The following is a 20,277-nucleotide window of genomic DNA, read 5'->3' on the forward strand; positions in this document are numbered from 1 at the left end:
ATTTCGAAGGGAGCACATCTCGTGTATAATGAGGGATCGATACACGCTCGAATATAATAAGGACGCAGAAGTCGAGAAAACTTCTCGAGAAGAGGGGAGCGCGCCTCTTTTTTGTCAAAAAATTTTGCGCGCCAACCGGTAATCTTCCCCTCGGAATGGATCGAGTCCTAATTTGAATCCTAATTTGAAAAATCCCCTTCGACTTTCCAATTCGATTTGATTCGCGGAAAGGAAATTCCGAATTTCGATTGTGCACGTGATCGACACGTGTCCTACTCGTGATTGTTGGCGCGATAGGATCGTTAGCGTGACAAATCGCTTGTCATATAAGATAACGTGTCTGTGTTTTCATTCTGCGTTCTCAATAAAACATAAGTCCTTCTCCTCCATCGATCGAGTTTTGATAAATGTTTCAATATGTCACAATAGAATTACAATCGATCAGAAAATTATAAACGTGTTTATAACATGTTAATAACGATACGTCATTCCGATAAAATTTGTAACAAATTTTGCAACTAATTATTAGTAAGCGATTCTAACGAATTGATATTGAGAAAAAAAAAACGTGCACATTTTTTTAATACTTTAATAACTATTCATCGAAGATCAAAGATATCAAATACATTGAAGTAATCGAAATTTTCAATGAAAATACGTAAGTTTTCTACAAGTCGTAAGAAGCATAAAACGTACATATACATCGTAATAAAATGATCTCGGCTCGGGGAACAGGGATCCTAATTTACCATACTTAGGACAACGCAACGACACTGCTTACGTATGTACCCCAACAGTTTTGTCCAAGAAGGGTAATTCTTGCCACGGGTGAAATCATTAAATATGAGGCCGGTAGGAAGAGTTAACGACGCCTTTCGCCGTTCTAAAACCCGGCCCGGATTCATTTTTCATCGAGGACGTTGGAGCGGCCTCCTTCCCTTTAACCAGGTTAATCATTTTTAAAGAGGCGACCGCAGGTGTCCCCCTCGCTTCGCGATCATTATATTAACCAGAGAGAGAGAGAGAGAGAGAAAGAGGGGAAGAGAGTGGAATGGAAGAGGAATGGAGGAAGGAGAGAAGGAGGCATGGTTTCCGAGAATTAAATTTTCGGCGGGAGGGGCGAGGGCGAACGAAATAATGAAACGGGCTGGTACAATTTGCTTTGCATACGAGTGACATTTTTCACGTCTGTCAAGAATCTGACGCTTCTCCCCTTCCCTCCCCCTCTTCGAAATTATTAAGAATCGCGTCTCTCCCGCGATTCTTTCGATTACCACCCTTCTTCCTCTGTGAAAAACGCGACCCTTTCCCCCCCCCTCCCCTCCCCTTGCCTTTCTTCCTTCGAATGGAAAAAGGGAGCGTTTTCAGGGTCGATTTGACAAATCGACGAAATCTTTCTCCAGTTCCTGGTTACGCTTCTTTTCACGTACACGTTTAGTACGTTTTATCATATTTAGATCGACTCGATACTCTCTCTCTCTCTCTCTCTCTCTCTCTCTCTCTCTCTCCTTACAATAATCCGCTTCGATGAATCCGTTATTTTTATATCTCGAATTGAATTAAGAAGAACGTTGAACGTTGCTCTTAATAAAAATTGTTATGCGTCATTGATGCAGATTTTTAATGAATGCTGGTAGAAATGGTGATGGAAAAGTATTATTATCAGAAAGAGTTGCCCACTCTAAAAAAAAAGAAAAATATCGTTGACAATCACGGCCTTCTATTGTTCGATATTTAATAAAAAAGAAAGAAACGAAGAAAATTTCACTATTCTACACAAAACAAGATATCTTCGATTTCCAGAGATAATAATAGAATTCGAACGACACGTGCAATTCTTCCTCGCATCCAACTATGAATTTTCTCGCTAATGTTGTGCCAACAGCAACCATTTTTTCTTTTTTTTTTTTCTTTTTCCCCTGTCGCCTCTCGTCGCCACCATCCGCCACCGATAAATTCGTCCCCCTTCGTCACCGCCTATCCCACGTTTTCCAGTCCCACCCTCGTGGCGCATATTAATCGTCGCGGGTGCACGCTTCCAAAGCGGCAGCTTTTTGTCCCTTGAATTCGCCGCATTGCAGATCGTCAAAGATCGTCCCTTTCCGTGGATCGAGTTACAAAGATGGAAGATTGAAAAAGATCTTGGGACGAATGTTGGCGATTAAGCGTAAACTTATTTACAGGGTGTCGGGCGGGGGCTTTGCGAAATCAAAGGTGCAAAGCCTTGGCAGACGGAGCGGAATCGGAGGAAAATTAACGAAACATCGCCGAGAAAGGGGGATGGAAGGGAAAATGGGGGATGGCTCCTCGTTCCCGGGCAGCTAACTAGAGAGGAGGCCTTTGAGCATCTCCGAGTTCGGCTCAGCAGATCTGTAAACCAATCAGTGACGCCTCGCCGATACGCTAAGTCCACGTAACCGGATCGCTCGACTAAACTGCTTACTTGATTATGGCCGTTAGTTAGCGCCCTCTCCTCTGTGTCGCGCTCCAATCCCTCTCCTCCCCCTTCATTCCCCCTTATTCCAATCACGTATATCGATCCATTCACCGAAATTTGGGACACGTTTGCGCGGGGACGCTGATTTTTCTCCTTCCTCCCAATCAACCGTTCTTTACATTTCTCTTTCTCTCCCTCTTTCTTAGTAAGCAACTTTTTCCTCCCTTCTTTCTCTCCATTTCTTAAATTTCAAGTTTTCAAGTTGCGAAGAAGGAAATTCAGGCCTATTCGATCGTCGCTCTTTACGTTAATTCTTCTTCTTCTTTCCTTCTTCTATTTCATTCGCAGATCCTTTTTTATTAGAAATTTGAAGTTTGGAGATTGAAAGAAATATATATATATATATATATATATATAATATTAAGGAGCGAAGATAATTGCGAGGAAACGCAAAATAAGTTCGATTATTCGAATCTTAAAAGAAATAAAGATACGTAGGTGAAACATAAGTAAAATTTTATTTTGTATATTTTTTTTCTTTTTTTTTTTTTGTATCGATCTTGTAAATGAAGAATTGATCGGTCGATTAATTTTCTAAAGTTTATCGATTGAACGCAATTGTAATAAAGAAATTTCAATATGAAAAATGATATACGTATGATATTCGTAGAGACATTTGTTGGAATTATTTTTGCTTGACGTAAAAAAACGTAATATAATCGGAAAGAATATTTAATATCGGCGTACGGTTGGAAATTATTTGCGCTAATGGCCAAGTCAAACATCGTAAAACGGGACGAGGATTTTCCCTGGAAAACAACGTACCGTTTCGATCGTAAAACTCACCGATTTCAAAGTTTCGGTTGGAAATAACCAATGACGCAACTTTCGCCAACCGATTCGCTCGCTAATGTGCCACTGTTCTTTTCTTTTTGTGCGAGGCCAGAGAGAGAGAAAGGAGATTCGCCGCTCGAGAAAGAAGCGGCGTAAACACGAGATCTTGCCCGCCAGAGTCCAACGTTCGAAGGGAAAAATATCGTTGGCCAATATTTGCGCTCGGACAGCGCCGTACCCGTGAAGGATCCATCCTTACGGAGAAACGTTAATGCGATTAAGTGGACACGTGTTTCATTTCCAAGCAGTCGTTAATAATTCAAGAGAACGTGACTGGAAAATTATCAGGATTTTTTTTTTTTTTTACAGGAAAATCGTTTATCGTATAATAAATTAATATGACATTTTTTTTTTCTCTCGTCTCTCTGACAAAAGTCGTTCCACCTTTTTGTCACCGCTTCTAATCTTGAGAAATTTTTTCATTTATTTTTACAATAACTCAGACGTCGCAATTACATCAAGAGCCAAGATAAAGACACTCGATCTTGTCAGATCTTATCAGAAGATTTTATCAGGAGATTACTATACTACAAAAGAGGGATTAAGAATTTTTTTTTACTACAATTGCAACTGCATACAACACTCCTGATTCGTTTATAGCTTCTGTTTAATATCGAGTTCCGAGAGTCCTTTAAAATTTGACGGATCGAAAAGCGGCGAGCAAGCAACCCTTCGCCTGGCCATTCTCTCTTCGTTTCAGAACGTTATCGCGACTCCCGCAGGGAACACATCCAGCCTCCCGAGATTATCCGTATTGGGGAGATGTCGAGACAATGGCTGGATTTTCGGCTCGCTTCTCTGCTCCTCTTTGTTCCTCCCTAGTTGGCGGGATGAGCGATTCCGCGGCCGGATCTCGAGGCACAAGTCCCGATCGATGTCGTGATGAATTTTCTCATGGAAAATTGATGGATGAAAGGGAATAAACTATATTTAATTTAATCTTTGCAGCTCGTTAAAAAATAACGAAATTGAGTAATCGAAACGGATCGATTAATTTTTCTTCGAATCCTTCCTACCCACGAATTCTTAGAATTCCAAAATAATTATCTCGACGATAACTCACGACCCAGATCTTCGTTTAATCTCGATCGAAAGTTGCTATAAAAAGAGCAACCTAGATTTGAACTTGAGAAGAGATTCCGGTTATCGATCGATCGGGAGCTACTTCTTCTCCCTCCTTTCTCCCCTCTCTTTTCTCTCTCTCTTCTAAGAGGATTCAGAGAACGTTAAGAGAATATTCACCCTCTGTAAAGTGGACCTGGTCCGCGTGGATCGGGCGCTGACGCGGGCGTTTGTTTGCAAGTCTGGGAATGATATCGATAGCCAGGAGCGACTCGAAGGTCTAACCCGTGAGAAAAATGACATTCGTCGGCCAGAAGGAAGCATCCTCGGCCCGATGTGGAGTGGAGATTCGGTGGTGAAAAATTCCGGCGGTAAGCGCGTAAGTGGAGATACATCATGGACGGTGAAAAAAAATTCGAATGGAAATGAGGATGGAGGAGGAGGAGGAGGAGAGCTCTCTCTCTCTCTCTCTCTCCGTCGATCAGCGGCAACTGTGAAGAAAGAATTCACGATGCGGTGTGTTTGTTACGGCGGGTATTTTTCACCGCCGTTTTTCTCGTTGTTTGCGACTCGTTTAATATCCGTTGCGTAAATTATTACTCTTACGTGTACGTAACTTATTAACTCTTCGTTTCTTTTTTCTTCTTTTTTTTTTTTCTCTCTCTCGTTTCGTTGGAGAAAATTTGAAACAATTCGAGGCAAAATATTAAAAATATCATTTTAACAAGCAACTATTATAACAATAGTTTGAAAATATTATTAATCGTTTACCTGTATGGCACGAAGAGATATTCAATATTTCAAAAATCTATCGTATCCTGTCGACGCGTTGATCTTTTTGAAATCGTATTTGAATTTTTCCAAATTTCTCAAGGTTCAAGCTACGTTCTCTCGACGTAAGATATTTTGAAAATCGTAAAATGGAGATTTATTTTGGAAAAAGAAAAAGTTAAAATAGAAACTTGTCGCTCGAAAAGTATTAATACAATGATCGATCGATAATAAGAGCGGAAGTAGTCCTCTGCATTTACAACTTTAGTCATCAGGAGGGGGGGTGTTCATTATTATCCGACACAATTGTCGAGGGTGGAAGGAACACGTAGGATCGATCGTTTCTCGATTTCTCTGCAAGCTTGTTACGCTAATTGCGAAATGAAAACCGAGAAGCTGGAGGAGGGAACGGGTCCTCGTCAGGGCTAATAGAAATCTCTGTCGCTTCTTTACCATCTCCCCCTCCCTGCCAAGAAACATATTTATCTTGCTCACGGCCGTTATTTCGTCCCAGATCCGACCATTCTGTCCGACAAGCCACCCAATCATTTTTCCGATCGATTTGCCGATCATTCGTACGAACGGACGCCCATTTCGGGAAATAGTCGGCGAGGGATCTTTCAGGGGAATAAAGGAGGGGGAGGAAAAAAGGCCCGTGTAACGAGCCACTTGTGGGCTCAATGAAAATTTTCGTCTTCTTCTCCGATGGCGATTCTTAAATCTCGGTTTAATTTTAAACGAGAATCAATCACGTTATATGTTTAAAAAGATGTTTAAAAAAAAGATTATTTTTAATCTTTCACTTAAATCGCTTAATACAATAATTTTATGTTATGAATTTTATCATACGATATCGTGTGAAATCAAACGAATATCAAAAATTCAAAAAATTCATTTCCTCGTCTCGTAAAATTATTTTCAATTTATCCATGCTTGGAACAAAATATAAAATATCACGTGATTGATTGATCGTCGTGAATTCCCAGCGAGGCATAATTCAAAATATCAAATCTTGCTTATCCCTTGAATTTTTTCTTCGATTAAAATTTGAAGAATTGGACGCTACACATTACGATTTAAAATTTGTCTCTTACTTTCATCGCGAGAATTTCCAAAAGATTATCGATACGCATCTTCCATTCCGCCGGCAATGAACTCCACGTTCGACCGTCCAAGAAAATTCTCTGGAATTACGGGAGCCTCTGCGGGTCGAAATGGTATTGGATCGAATAGCGAGAGTTTGCTCGCGAATGTTTATCCCCTCTTTTTCCCCTTCCCCTCTTTTTCATTAATTAGTCGAGGATAAATACGAGCCGATTGAATGGCCTACTCTCTTTACGCGAGACCCTTCTCCCCCAGCCAAGAAGCGACGGGAAAAGCCCTTCAACCGGTATTTTCTAATCCATCGGAACAACCGCGGGCCATTTGCCTAGAAAGTATCCTCGTGGAGCTTCGTAATACCCGGGCTAACATTAAGGGCGAAGTTTTTTCTTCTTCTTTTTTTTTTTTTTTTTAGGTAAGAGCGTATTCTTCTATTCATCCCCTGTATTCGGTGTTAAGCACGCAAAACACACGCTTCAGATTTCTTTGCCTTTCCATAAAAAGAGAAAACCTTGTCTCGATTTCATCTTGCTTCAGAACTGTCAACAATGTAAAATTGAAGAAAATAGTATCCTTGTTCGAAAGTTATATAAGATTCATCACTTTGTCAATCGAGCATATCTATCTATCTACTTTTCATTGCGCGAATAGAATCACCACAATTGCCAGAATATCCCTTATTATTTATTATAGCATAGAAAAACGAAAAACTGTATTTATAAATTTCGGTTATATTTCAATTATGTTCGTGTCTCTCTCTCTCTTTTTTTTTCGATTCACGAATTTAAGTCCGTGAGGACTTAAATAACAAGGAAAAACGGAATGAAAAATCGCACGAAGCGCAGCCCGATCTTCAATGGGCCCATATGCCACCGAACGACGTGTTTTACGACGAAGCGAACAAAGGCCCCCTCCCCCCCTCGGTAGGAAATCCTCGGCAAAGAGCGAATTATATAGGCGGTGGAATTTCAGCGGCAGAAATGTCAGTTTGATCGCAGCAAAGTTGGCTGGAGTGAATGGAGGCGGCGTGGCCGAATACAGAGAGGAAGAGAATGAACTCGCGACAATAATGTACGCAGTGCGTAAAACGCGGCCGGAATACGGCTACCCTCTTGCTTTCCATCTCCCTATCCAGCGAGAGAGACGCGGAAAACTTGACGCGGAGGGGTTGATCCGGCCGCGGCCATGTTGCTCGCTACGGAAATTTCACAGTCGGACCCCTCGCCGATAACAGCTTGCACGACAAGTGAACTAACAAAGGGGAGTAATCTGCGTCGTTACAGCGCCGTGGAAATTCGCCCGCGGAATTTCTGCCACGCTCTTTCGGGATTCCGCCGTAAGCTTCGCTGCCTGTTCAAAGTTTTTTCCAGCTTTGCGGGATAAGAACTTGATACATATGTGCATATATGTGTGTGTGTGTGTGAGAGAGAGAAAGGAAAGAGTAAAGTAAGTGGAGGAAAATTGCGCACAAAGTTTGTCGTACGATATTGAAGAAACGGGAGAATTATTCCTCGGGCAAAGATCGCTCGAAATTTTGGCGGAAAACTTTCGAGTTTCTATTCTTTTTTTTCGGTATTTCCCTTCCCAAAAGGTTTTCTCCTTCGAAAAAAAATTGGAAGGGCGCATGAATCGGAGGCAGACGCGGTCCATCATGGTCGGTTGATGATCGCCACGCGATTTCCTTGATGGATGCGCGACGGGAGAATCAAGGTCAGAGGACGAAAAACCGACGTGCACGTGGCACGGGACGCATTTCCACGAGGATGTGATCGTGCAGATGGGGCGGTCGGATGCAGGGGTGAGCTCCGGCGGCCATGTCGGTTCCCAATTAAACAAATGCCCGCTGGAAACTCGAGCAACCCCTCGGGCCAGCCTCTCTCTCTCTCTCTCTCTCTCCGCTCGACCGCAGAAGGGGAATATCGGCGGAGCGCACGTGTCGAGCAGCATGCGAAATTCGAATCGAGGCTGGTCTGCTGCTGATGTGGCTTACGTTCGACCTACCTTCCATGTGTGTATCTGTGTGTATGTATGCGTGTGCTTGCTTACGCGTGTTACAGAATCGCTGCCACACACATTTCGACACACATCATATAATAGCGAATTGGAATTTTTGATTAACCGGTCTGTATTTATATCGATAAAGAGTTTGCATTTACGACAGATTATTTGCCCGAGGTATTTGTAATAAAATTGGCCGATTATTCTTCTTGATTTATCGTGAAAAGTAAAGTTATAAATTTTCATTTATAATTGCTTCGTTCGTCTCTTAACTGTTAATCAAGTGTTTTCGATTACAAGATGAATTCGTTAAGTTTGATCTCACTCAAACAAAGAACAATCTTATTGTTATGTTTAAATTTAATAGTAAAAGAAGATTAAAGTGCGTATCCTTGAGTTTATCGAGAAGCTTTGAAAATTTGTCACACGATAGAAAGAAAATATTCGGATTTTTTTTTTTTTTTTACGTACGTACGTACGTACGTACGATACTCCGAATTTTCGTTTCATTTCGTCCCGTACCGATACTTGGTCGGATCGATGTTTGCGCAATACCTGCTGGCACAACAAAGATTGCTAATCGATTTGGGAGAATGCGAATAAACGATGATCTCTCCGCAAACAAATCGGGATGGTGGCATTCGGTAAACAGTTGTTTCGCCGAATCCGAGAAAGCGAAACGCAAACATCGATCTATGACGCAGATAACCCTCCTTGTTGCGGCGCGTTCCGTATTCGAATCAAGGCTGGAGCGAGGAAAACGAGAGATGCGATAAACTTTTTACCTTTGACTTTTCACGGTAAAAATTAGATAACTCTTCGAAAATTGTATTCCAATCCCGATTAAAAATACACCGATAAAAATAGAATAAAAATAAACATCTCCGTTGAGATTTCATACTCTCGTCGAAAGGATATCGCAGGTCAGAAAATTTTTTCAATTCACGAATAATTAGGCATTCACGAGACTTCGACAAACAGAATCGTTTCGAAAATAAATAGCTTTGTTAATAGCATTACAGGGAATGTTTTACAAGTTGGATTGGAACGCTGTTATTGAATTTTCACTATTGAACGTGTCCAGCCTAAATATAATTTACATCCATAAATCTTTAGCCACCCAAATTCCATCGCGTCTAGAAATCTCTTTTGATTTTCGTCTCGTGTCTGCGTTCCAGGGAAAAGGCGAATATAAATAGAAGGAGAACGAGAGGTTTCAGCACTTTCGACTTGCGAATTACATTACGAATCCAAATATTGGAGCGTCTCTAGCATGCTCGAGGCGAGTCAAACTGTTTGACTTTCCGATTGTTCTTGCGTTCGGTTTCGTGGTGCAAAGTCTGGCTAGTCAGCAGCCGGACAACGACTGCCTCCGCTAATCCAGAAAGCGGCTTAAGCAAACGCCAAGGATCCCTTTGGGAATTTGGCGCTGATCAGGAAACCTGTCATCGTTGGGAAGAAACGTCCATCGAAAATCCCTTACGTTCGAGTACGAATGTTGTACATTCGTTCGACATTACGATATTAAACTCGTAGAAAGATTTTTATAAGAAAAAAAAAATAAATAAATAAATAAAAATGTAATAGAATTAAAATTGTTATTGAATGCGTCGAGTAGATAAACTTGTTCTTCGAATTGCGCACAAAATGTTGAAAATATGTGAACGTCGTGATACATATTGGCACGGTAATATCTTTACATTTTTTACAAGATATAATGCCAATGACGATTGCCAAATCATCAAATATAATCAAATACGTACAATACGTACAATCAAATATTTTCTTTTCATTTTCATTTTTCTATAATTTATTAATATAACGATTAATAAGAAAAAGTAATTTTCTGCCTTAACAATACCTTCAATTCGAATTCTTAAGTTTTATGAAATACGAGATAATCAAAGTTTTGGTAGGCAGTTTGTGCGCGTCCATTTGCAGAGTTATTATATGCTGATAGTGAAAGCTAATGGAATTCGAGTGTACTTGGATCTGCGTTCAGTTTTGACAGTCTTTTATGGGAATGCAGACATCATTCGTGTTCCTGGCGTAGCCATCTTTGCAGTAACAGCCATCGTTGCATCTCTAAGAACAGAGAATCTCGTAATAACGTCCAATCTTTTTTTTTTTTTCTTCTATCTTATATCGATATCGATTTCTCACAGATCAAAACTCACGATATTCTGAATAGGGCAAGGTTGATCCAGAGTGGCGCAAGTACGTTGACACGCGGATCCACACGCGTATTCCTCGTTCGATCTGGAGCACATCGGATTCCTGGCGAATGCGGCTAAAACACATTGATCTTTTTTTTATTTTCCATCCAACTTTTTACTTTTTCCAATTTAAAGATACTAATAGTAAAGATGTTTCGTTTTGAACGGAAGAAACACCGAAAGTAAACATCGCAAAGGCGAGACGTAGAGGAATTTGAAAATGCCGTATAATCTTGTTTAACAAATAGCGTAAACGAAATTAATATATCGTGTTATATTCTTCGAAATTGCTGTTTCCTTTTTCCTGAAGTCTGAAATTTTCATTAAATTTTCCATTTAAAATTTTTTTTAAATTTGATATTATGATTGGCTTAACGCTTGAATGGTATTTCGCAATGAATTGCTATTGTTATATAATGTTAAATGTAACATTTTGTACGATGAGTTTGATCATGATGGATATTATCTTATGAAACACCGCATAATAATCATAATATCGCAAAGATAATTAAGCAAGCTTGGTTTCATATAAATTTATCACTTCACTTTTAAAAAGTGAAGAAATTTCAATTGTACATTCTGAGATTAAAATCACCAAGCGAAATTAATCATTTTCCATGATTCGATTTATAAATCAAACAAATAACGTTGATCGTTGAAAAACAAATTGCAATTAATGCAATAATGTTACTCAAAAAACAATCGCATAATGAATCATACTGAGATATAACGTTCAACGAAAGAGATTTTTGATTCACAATTTTCTTGGATATTCCTGTAATTTCTATCTTTCTATGAGCGTGTTATCTACATTCCTACGTTATTATTTGCAGATTTTGATTCAGCAAAATTCCCCTTTTAAAGATATCGTTAACAATGATAAGCTCTGGCAATGAGACAAGATCGTTTGATGATAAGCCTATTCGAGACAAAGAAACATAGTCGAATGAAATCAAAATGATGATTTAATCGATGCACCGAGTTAAATTGATCATTACAATTTTATTTAAATTAGACATATTAAATTATGATATTCGAAATTATTACAATTTAGAAACATACCGATATAAAACCAAGATCTAGATCAAATCTAAAAATATCTATTATTGTACGAATTATCCAAGAGAATTAAGAAAAAAAAGAAATTACACTACTATTAATATCATTATTACAACACGGATTTCGCGCGTAATCATTTTCGAGCGCAATCGGAATGTCAGAGATTATCTCGAACCGAGGGCCATTTCCTCGAAGGGGAACGGAATCGTGAATCTATCCCGACGCGATATCGATCTCGTGACACGTGAAAAGCTTGTTTAGAAAAAAAAAAAGAAGAATGGCCGAAGAATAGAGGAATTGTTCGAAAATGAGGAGGGACGGTGATCGGACGCGATGTTAATATCGGGTCAGTGTGTCAGAACGGTCGTTTCATAGGGGTAAAATGGTGGCCCTTGGTGCGCACAAAGCCTCCACGGCTTGCCTCCTCCTGCGATGTGACGTTGCACAGGGGGGAGGTGGGGTGGGGAGGGTGAAAAGTGGGGTAAAGAGCGAAGGGTGGCAAGGAATAAGGGAAACGGCGGCCGAGAGAAGGGTAACTCGAGCACTTCCAATCGAGTTTCCCGCTGCTGTCAGTGGCTGCTGGTCCCCGTTGACGTGGAACCGGCCTCTCTACCCGCTTGCCAGCATCCCGCTAAATAGACGCCGGGAGAAACAGTATCGGATAATGGCGAATTCATCGATTAATTTAAATTCTTGATTCTGTGCAACTTCTTTCGTCGGAACGGAATATCTTTCTTTTGTTTAGGATTCAACTCAACGACGCATCTAAAACTAAAATTTTCAAATTTTTAGTTTTATTTAAGATTGTATATTTGGTTATAGTATCGCTTGAATAGGGACTAGGGAGTATAATATTTCGAAAACGATAAGAAATCAAGTGAAAAATTATTGCAAAATTGCAAAATCAATGAAGAATAGCGATGAATTAAAGTTTCGTACGTTTTTCGAAAGATTTTTAAATCGATTTGCATGCTTGAAGATTCCTCGCGTAATCGGAGAATCATTGAGATTAAGATCGAATTGATGCTAGAAAATTGGAATTGCCAAGGTTTCGTCAATTTGCAGAGAAATGAGGTAGAAAGAAAAATAGAGAATTATCTACGAGAAATAAGGTGGAACGGGGTAATAAATTTCATAAAGGGGGCGTTCGACTGCAGAAACGAATTATTATTCGAGAGGAGGGGTTCGAGGGAGGGAACGAAACGTAGAAAGTCGATGCTGAGTGCTCAATAATAAATAGCATTTTGACTGTCGGATATTCGATTGTCGGGGAGGTCTCGTTGAATAAAACGTGGAAGAAAGAGGGATCCACGTAGCGCGACGAAGAGGAAAACTTTTGAACTCGTTGTCTCGACCGACAACGAAATGGCATTTAAAGTAAAAGCAAACGCCGATACGAGAGAGAGAGAGAGAGAGAGAGAGAGAGAGAGAGATCCAGGATGCTGGATTGATCGCTGCGCTGACAAAGTGGAGACCCACGACTCTAAAATTTCCCAATCGAATCAGCCTTCGACCACCCTCCTTTTCACCCCTTTCGGACCACGCTAATTGCACGGCCTTGACAATGTCGTGCGCGATTGATGGATCGATACGAGAAGAATCGAGTTGATTCTCGTCGAAATCGAGATCGCTAGTGAAAAAGGAACGCTCATTTTGCAGGACAATTTTTTTCCCGATTATTTTTTTTCCTTTTTCTTATTTGTTTGTATTATTTATAGATATTTTCCTTGACTTTATACAGATAATTACAATTACACACGTGTAAATTACACGTATAATTGGTGGGCAATTAAGAAGACTGAAAACTTGTATTTTCTCGATACGTCTTCTTTTATGTTTCCAACGACGTCAATAACGTTAAATTCTGTTAATATTCTCTTTTATAGTTATATGCAAATAATTATCAAGATATCAAGTGATTAATTTAATTTTGATTTCATGCGACAACAATGGAATAAGAAATAAAAATAAGAAAGAGAAGGAAAACGATCGCGAAGAAAACTGGTTTAAACGAACGAAAATAAAACCTATATAAATAAAATAACATAAAGAAGACCATACGAAGATCGAATAACCCATGACTCGATGATCGATCATCGGTATTTTTCCTTTCGAAACGATAACAATATTTTTTCACGAGAAAATAATAAACGATAAATAATTATTATAATCGAGTCGAAACGAGGTGCAAAACGAGTTTGAATAAGAAGAGGACGCAAAGATTATCTATCGATCGTCCGCAAATGAAGCGATATCTCATCGTTTACCAAGCATCGGTTAGTCAAGAAATAGAGAATGACGTAATAACAAACGAAGATATGTACGAAAGGATGAACGTAGTAGAACGAGGGGAAGAAGCTGAGGTCGAGGTTTCGTAAAGGAGCGTTCACATCGAGAAAATTTTCATCGGATCGATCGGATCGACGATGGACGAATCACTTTCGATCGAACGATCGAGAGTCGTTTTTCAATTTATTTTAACTTTTTATCTAGATTTGTTTACTTATTCATTTTAGATTTATCGCGAATGAAAAAGTAAAAAGGTGATTCGATTCAATTGTTCGAGGAAAATTTTGGTGCAAGCGTGGCGTAAGATCACTATATAAAGCTGAGAAGTTCGATAAGTTGGTCAGTAGTTTCGATCGTTGGTCGTCCGAAAAAAGTCTCGAATCAAATATGTCTCGAATTATCTTCATTTTGCTCGTCGCTGTGGCGATTTTCTCCAGTAAGTAGCGTTCGTTAGGGTTTGTTTTTTTCATATTGAGAATAAAATTTTGCAAATTTTCTGAAAGTTAATTAAATTCTTTTTTTTCTTTTTTTTATCGAACATTCTCATATGTATACAGCTATATACGTTCTATGCTTGTCGATAAAAATAGGGAATCGTGTGTTTTTGGATTACAATGATCAATAAATTTATCAAATAATTTCAAGTTGAGTTGATATTTAAAAATGGATACTCCATTTTTTATTGCAAAGTGAGAATAAACTCTCTGAGGATAATCACTCTCGATATCGACTTGTACAAAACTACTTTCAAGGATAATTTTTATTACAATGATTACAATGATCGATAAATTTATCAAATAATTTCAACGAGTTGATATTTCAAAATGGATACTCCATTTTTTATTGCAAAGTGAGAATAAACTCTCTGAGGATAATCACTCTCGATATCGACTTGTACAAAACTACTTTCAAGGATTTCAATTTTTATTCCCTGAATATATTCGCATTCTCGGAGATAGATCGAGCAATTTAACGTTCTTTGTGCGAGGAATATAAATCTTGTTGACCGATTAAGAAGAATTCTTAACCCGGGAAAAAGATTATTAGTGAAGCGATTAAAAGAAGATATTGATATAAATAAATAATGTGATTGTTGAAGGTTCATTTGGCGAGGAGTGTGGACCAAACGAGGTGTTCAGTACGTGTGGATCGGCATGCGCACCCACATGTGCCGAACCAAAAGCTCGTGTTTGTACCATGGTTTGTAAAAACTTTTAATTTTCCTTGGAATTTCGCGATTTAATGATATATTTTATTTTATTCTATTTTTATTCTTTTAGCAATGTATTATCGGTTGTAAATGTCAGGAAGGCTTCTTGAGAAACGGTGAAGGGGCATGTGTCCTTCCACAAAATTGTTAAAATTCCCACTTAATTATTGGAAAACGATTTTTCGCTCCCTTATTTAGAATTCACACTCTTTGCTTTCTTTGTTTCTTTGCTTTCGTCTGTTTTGCTGTTGTCTTTTATAATTCAAAACAGGATGTATATACAAATAAATAATAAACTGTTGTTTTAAAATCTTTTTTATTCATTTTGTTAATTTATTATTCCTCGTACACGCGAATTGAAAGAAATTGTATTCAACGTATTACATTATCGTGTACACGATACACGTTTAACACGATAAACGCAAACACGAGTTAATATCTTTTGAAAATAAATCGTGAGTACACGTAAAAATCTTCAAAATCTTCTACGCAAAAAGGATTATTGCAAATATTTACGTTATATCATCCTCGCTGTTTGCCTGACAAATCGTGTAAAATATTACGAGCGCGAATGTAAAAAAAAAAAAAAGAAAAGAAATAAATGAAAACAAATTTATACCAAGTTTAATAATTACATTAATGATATTTTATTTTACTTTTTTTTTTTTTTCGAAAACACTCCTATATTCGAGGAATAGCATTTATTTTCAATTAATTCGTATCATCGGATCTTAACAATGCTTAGGTAAAACACACTTGTTTGCGGCATTCCTTACGAATCCTTTGATACAAGCGCAGCCAGCTCTGCATATCTGACAAACGATCAAATCGTATTAAAAATCGGACGAAATCGGGTTTGGAATTTTCACGTTGGCACGTGTACGAAACCAACCTCGGGACATTCGATGTTTTCAACTCCACATCTTTGGTCGCAACCTCCGCATTCTTTAAATTGTTCGTTTTGTCCACAAGCGTTCACGTTGCTTACTAAATACATCGAGACAACACAAAGTTTGCTATTGAGCAATAAATGAACGACAATAGAAAGAGTAAAAATTGATGCGAAACAGATGATAAATTTGAAAGATGTAGAATATTTCGTTGGATGTTAAGCAAGTACTTACTACAGATATAAGCAACGACAAGGAGTAGAAAGAGCACGGCACGGGACATTTTTGAACCAGGATTTTTCTATCACAGTTTTCGAGCGCAATAATAAAACTATAATTTTCGAAATTTGTGAAAAACGGCCAGTCTATATATTCGATTTGTTCGGCCTTGTGAAAATTGTTGCCTTTATTTATTATTACTTTATCGTTTTTACTTGTCCACTTCGTATCACGCTAATGATATCCGCTTAAAATATATAATTACACGTGTTACAATATTTGATGGAATATTTTACGCGTGACACGAATATTACAAGACTTTGAAGAAGGAATGGTTGCTGAAGAATCATCAATAATTGGGAATGTAAAACTTTGAAGTGTAAAACAAAGAATTTTTTTGAAATTAAAGTTAAAGGAAATTGAATTGAATTATTGTTAATAAATTGCACTTGTTGGACTTGTCTAATTCTTGAAATCGAGACAGGTGATGTCTTTATTTAACAATAATAACAATTGTAAATAAAACAATAATAAACGTAGCAATTGTAAATAGAAAGTTGATTTCAAATTTTAAAATTTATTTTCGTTCATTTATTTTTACCACCAAAAAAAAAAAATAACTCATGAATTGTTTACTAGACGTTATCGTTATATATTAACATAAAAGGATGATTAACTGATATGGAATGTTAGCCAACATTTCTCAAAATAACCAATGAAACTAAAACTTTAACGCTATTTTTCTTGTTTTTTTTTTAATATGTCAAATTATGCCAAATAATTGTATCGAGAAATTAATTGGGAAATATTCAAAATTAGAGTTTTAATATCACTTCTTTAGAATGAGTGAAAAAAATGAGCAATATTCAAAAATTCACGATTATTCAAACAAATTGTTATTTGATTCGAACAAATATTTTTATTATTGTTTGAATATATGTTTTAATATCACGTGTCCAAATATCACGATGAATACTTAAAATTTGCATTCACATTACAGTAGATAATAGATTCAATTGGAAAAAAAATAAAATTGTATTATTTAGAATTTATTTAATTATCTCCATTATTCCTTATTTTTCTTATTTATATTTATTTATATTTTTTATTATTCGTATTTTTAACAGCATCAAACACGAAACACGATTAATCCCATGAATTTCAACAAATCTCGCCAGGGATCACGACCTCTCTGTCTAGATTGTAGACTCGTTACGCTATCTAAAAAACGGTCGTTTTTTTTTTCATTAAAATTACGTAATCCAAGAGACAAATATTTACGATCGAAAAATAATATTTAATACGATCGTATAAAATAATATTTTCAAAAGGTGTATCCATTATTATCCCATCCTCATTTATTATATGTGTTTCCAATAATTCAATAATAATTGAATCAACTGTTACGAACGATATACAAGATGCAATTATTCATAATCAGTTTATCTATCTATTTATCTATTCGATTTTTCTTTTCTCTATCGTATTAAATCTTTAAAAAAGGCCCAACCTTTGTGTTCGCCATCTATCTTTCTTCTTTTAAAGTAAACCTATCAAATCCATAGTTTCAATGCTTTGGATTACAATGCAAAATTAAATTAATCGGACATTATAAATTTAATGATTCTTAAGCTAAATATTCTTATGACTTTGTTGTTGTTGTACAGGATAGAAACTTGTTATTAATCTGTGGTTACATTGATATTGGATCATGCGATTTTTTTTAATTTTTGCAAATATCTTTGGTATTCTGTAAATTCGTCTTCGATCAAATTGTTCGATGATTTTGAAAAAGATTAAATTAAATTATTCGTGGTATGAATAATTGGTACGATGCGAGAAACAATGATCGACTTACGAATCGACTTTGCCAAAAAAGAGGAATTTGTTAAAAGAGAGGAGAAAAAATTGTAACATCGACCCTCAATCGAGTTTCTCAACCCTGTCCACGTATCCATGATTGTTTATTGTTTCGCTGACTGATTGATCTCGTCGAATCAAGAAACGACGCGAGTAAAGAGATGTTACGTTTTTATCTTGAAAGAATGGAAATTATGAAATAAACACGAAGCAAAGTAATCGATTCGAGTACAATCGTAAAATTTAAATAACAGTAAGTAATGATAGTAAGTATGATATAGATATTATTTATTTTCAATACTTTGTTCGACATATTGACAACTCGCGTTCAATCAGCGGCAATACAATGACTCGATTAAATTACATGATTATTTTGTTAATAACTTGTTTAAGAAAAGAAAATACTTAATTTTCTAAAATTAAAGAAAACAATTAAATTGATATAATATAATATAAAAAAAACTGATAATATAAAAAAAATATTATTATATAAATAAATCTTTTTATCCATAGATATATGTTATCAAAAAGATAAATATTTTATCTATCAGAGGATAAAACGACCTTCTAAAATACAATATATAAAGAAGGAAGGTTTCGAGAAGCAGTTATTCTACTTTGTTTAATTATTCTTTGCAATCTTTGCAAAGTTTGCAAACTTTGCAATTATTTTTATTTTCTATACATATTTTATCATGGCTCGAATAATAATTTTTTTGTTATTCACGACAATTATTTATTCTAGTGAGTAGTATAACGATATACATACTTCTTATTTATTATTACTCTTATATACTATCTGATATACTGTCTAAACTATTCTATCTCTTCTTTTTTTTTATTCACTTTCTTTTAATTGAAATACATTGGAATTTTAAATAATTTTAATAATTTAAAAATTTTATCGTAGTTAATTTTTAAGTAAAATTAGAAATTCTGCTTTCATTTTTCTTTTCAATATTTTCTTTCAGACAATTAACCTATAATTGTATTATCAGTTTTGGATACAGTTTTTCAGATTTTTAAAATATCGTTTCATTTTAATTTGTATCTCGTTTCACGTTTCATAGTTTAAATAATATTTGATTTTCTTTCTTTGATTGATCAAATAGCTGCATATCCCGACGGAAGCGCGTACGAGAAGTGTGGTCCCAATGAAGAATTCAAAAATTGTGGTTCAGAATGTGTGGATACTTGTGAGAAACCGGCTTCGCCTATTTGTAATCTGGTTAGTCTAAATTAAATCTAAACTAAAATTCTAACGTTCTTAGATCTGTCACATGGACTAATAATTAAGTATCAACTTTTTTTTGCTACAGAAATGTGTTATTGGATGCCAATGTAAACCAGGTTTTGTAAGAAACAGGGAAAACGAATGTGTTTTGACTCGTGACTGTTAAATATTGAATGTGGAATAAAAAAATAGACAATTAATTTTCCGCTCCAACGTTAATTATCAAACATTACTCGGTGGAATACGATAACTCCAGCTGTAATTCTCCATTTACCATCACTTGACAACGATTTTATAATACGAACGACGATATTATATCGTTATTTTTCCCTTCAAGATTCCTATTATCTTTATTCTATAATTTTATAAAGTATAATTTTATAAAGTAGAATAATACTCACATATTTTTGTACATATTTTATTGTATGTAAAACGTTATAAAAGTGATATTATTGTTTATTTTTTATATATAAAATAAACATGTAAAAATTTACTTCTATTTCATCCAATTCCTTCTTCTTAAAACGAAAAGAATAATATTTTTATATATATATTATTATATATACCAAATATACTAAGATAAAATGACTAAAAAAAAAAAAACTAACATAAAATTTTGTAATATTTATCAATTTTTAACGAATTTTTTGAATATAAACGCGAAATATATAAATTATATATAATTTAAAAAAGAAAATTACAATTTATTAACAATATTTTGTTAATTTGTAATGCACAATTCGAATTTAAATTTTTTATATGTCAAATAATTTATTAAACGATTATTAAGAACGAGAGAAATTAAGAAAATCGTTAATTTCTTCGCAAATATTAACGGGCACGCTATATAAATATATAAGAGCGCGCCGGTGTTTATAAACGCCAGTTTCCATCGAACCATCGACGAGTGAACATCGAGCGAAGATTTATCGATATTATAAGAAATTATATACGCTTATATTATTAATTTTATTAATTGTTATTATTATTTTTTATTAATCGATATTATCTATACACGTGTATATTATACAGATGAA

General features: G+C 36.1%; 3 protein-coding genes across 4 annotated transcripts; 2 read left to right on the forward strand and 1 right to left on the reverse strand.

Annotated features, from left to right (window-relative positions):
* Nucleotides 1-9,842: 9,842 nt before the first annotated feature.
* LOC116414803 (venom metalloprotease inhibitor-like) lies at nt 9,843-16,427 on the reverse strand. 2 transcript variants are annotated; one of them, XM_086902365.1, is made up of 3 exons: nt 16,162-16,288; nt 10,441-10,553; nt 9,843-10,348 (listed from the first exon to the last, which is right to left on the reverse strand). In XM_086902365.1, the coding sequence occupies exons 1-3, from the start codon at nt 16,208-16,210 to the stop codon at nt 10,262-10,264; spliced, it is 249 nt and encodes an 82-aa protein (XP_086758491.1). In that variant the 5' UTR covers nt 16,211-16,288; the 3' UTR covers nt 9,843-10,261. The 2 variants fall into 2 exon arrangements, with proteins under 2 accessions (XP_086758491.1, XP_031773890.1); XM_031918030.2 differs by lacking the exons at nt 9,843-10,348; nt 10,441-10,553 and adding exons at nt 15,661-15,849; nt 15,930-16,024 and having other exon boundaries at nt 16,162-16,427.
* LOC100864560 (chymotrypsin inhibitor) lies at nt 13,927-15,347 on the forward strand. Its single transcript, XM_003696028.3, has 3 exons — nt 13,927-14,263; nt 14,927-15,027; nt 15,108-15,347. The coding sequence occupies exons 1-3, from the start codon at nt 14,215-14,217 to the stop codon at nt 15,186-15,188; spliced, it is 231 nt and encodes a 76-aa protein (XP_003696076.1). The 5' UTR covers nt 13,927-14,214; the 3' UTR covers nt 15,189-15,347.
* Nucleotides 16,428-18,519: 2,092 nt separating the features above from the next.
* LOC100864319 (chymotrypsin inhibitor) lies at nt 18,520-19,733 on the forward strand. Its single transcript, XM_086902366.1, has 3 exons — nt 18,520-18,750; nt 19,119-19,234; nt 19,326-19,733. The coding sequence occupies exons 1-3, from the start codon at nt 18,702-18,704 to the stop codon at nt 19,404-19,406; spliced, it is 246 nt and encodes an 81-aa protein (XP_086758492.1). The 5' UTR covers nt 18,520-18,701; the 3' UTR covers nt 19,407-19,733.
* Nucleotides 19,734-20,277: the final 544 nt, after the last annotated feature.

This window comes from Apis florea, unplaced genomic scaffold (genome assembly GCF_048593485.1).
Source record: "Apis florea isolate Af1SG1 unplaced genomic scaffold, ASM4859348v1 contig_2272_pilon, whole genome shotgun sequence".
In the NCBI taxonomy this organism is placed as follows: Eukaryota; Metazoa; Arthropoda; class Insecta; order Hymenoptera; family Apidae; genus Apis; species Apis florea.

What these genes read in the sequence shown, in the direction of transcription:
- LOC100864319 (XM_086902366.1), top strand. Translation starts at nt 18,702, where the DNA reads ATGGCTCGAATAATAATTTTTTTGTTATTCACGACAATTATTTATTCT. An exon ending in CACGACAATTATTTATTCTA is followed by an intron (nt 18,751 to 19,118) that starts GTGAGTAGTATA and finishes TTGATCAAATAG; the next exon opens with CTGCATATCCCGACGGAAGC. An exon ending in CTTCGCCTATTTGTAATCTG is followed by an intron (nt 19,235 to 19,325) that starts GTTAGTCTAAAT and finishes TTTTTGCTACAG; the next exon opens with AAATGTGTTATTGGATGCCA.
- LOC116414803 (XM_086902365.1), bottom strand. Translation starts at nt 16,210, where the DNA reads ATGTCCCGTGCCGTGCTCTTTCTACTCCTTGTCGTTGCTTATATCTGT. An exon ending in TGTCGTTGCTTATATCTGTA is followed by an intron (nt 10,554 to 16,161) that starts GTAAGTACTTGC and finishes AATGTGTTTTAG; the next exon opens with CCGCATTCGCCAGGAATCCG. An exon ending in CTTGCCCTATTCAGAATATC is followed by an intron (nt 10,349 to 10,440) that starts GTGAGTTTTGAT and finishes CTCTGTTCTTAG; the next exon opens with AGATGCAACGATGGCTGTTA.
- LOC100864560 (XM_003696028.3), top strand. Translation starts at nt 14,215, where the DNA reads ATGTCTCGAATTATCTTCATTTTGCTCGTCGCTGTGGCGATTTTCTCC. An exon ending in CGCTGTGGCGATTTTCTCCA is followed by an intron (nt 14,264 to 14,926) that starts GTAAGTAGCGTT and finishes TGATTGTTGAAG; the next exon opens with GTTCATTTGGCGAGGAGTGT. An exon ending in AAGCTCGTGTTTGTACCATG is followed by an intron (nt 15,028 to 15,107) that starts GTTTGTAAAAAC and finishes TTATTCTTTTAG; the next exon opens with CAATGTATTATCGGTTGTAA.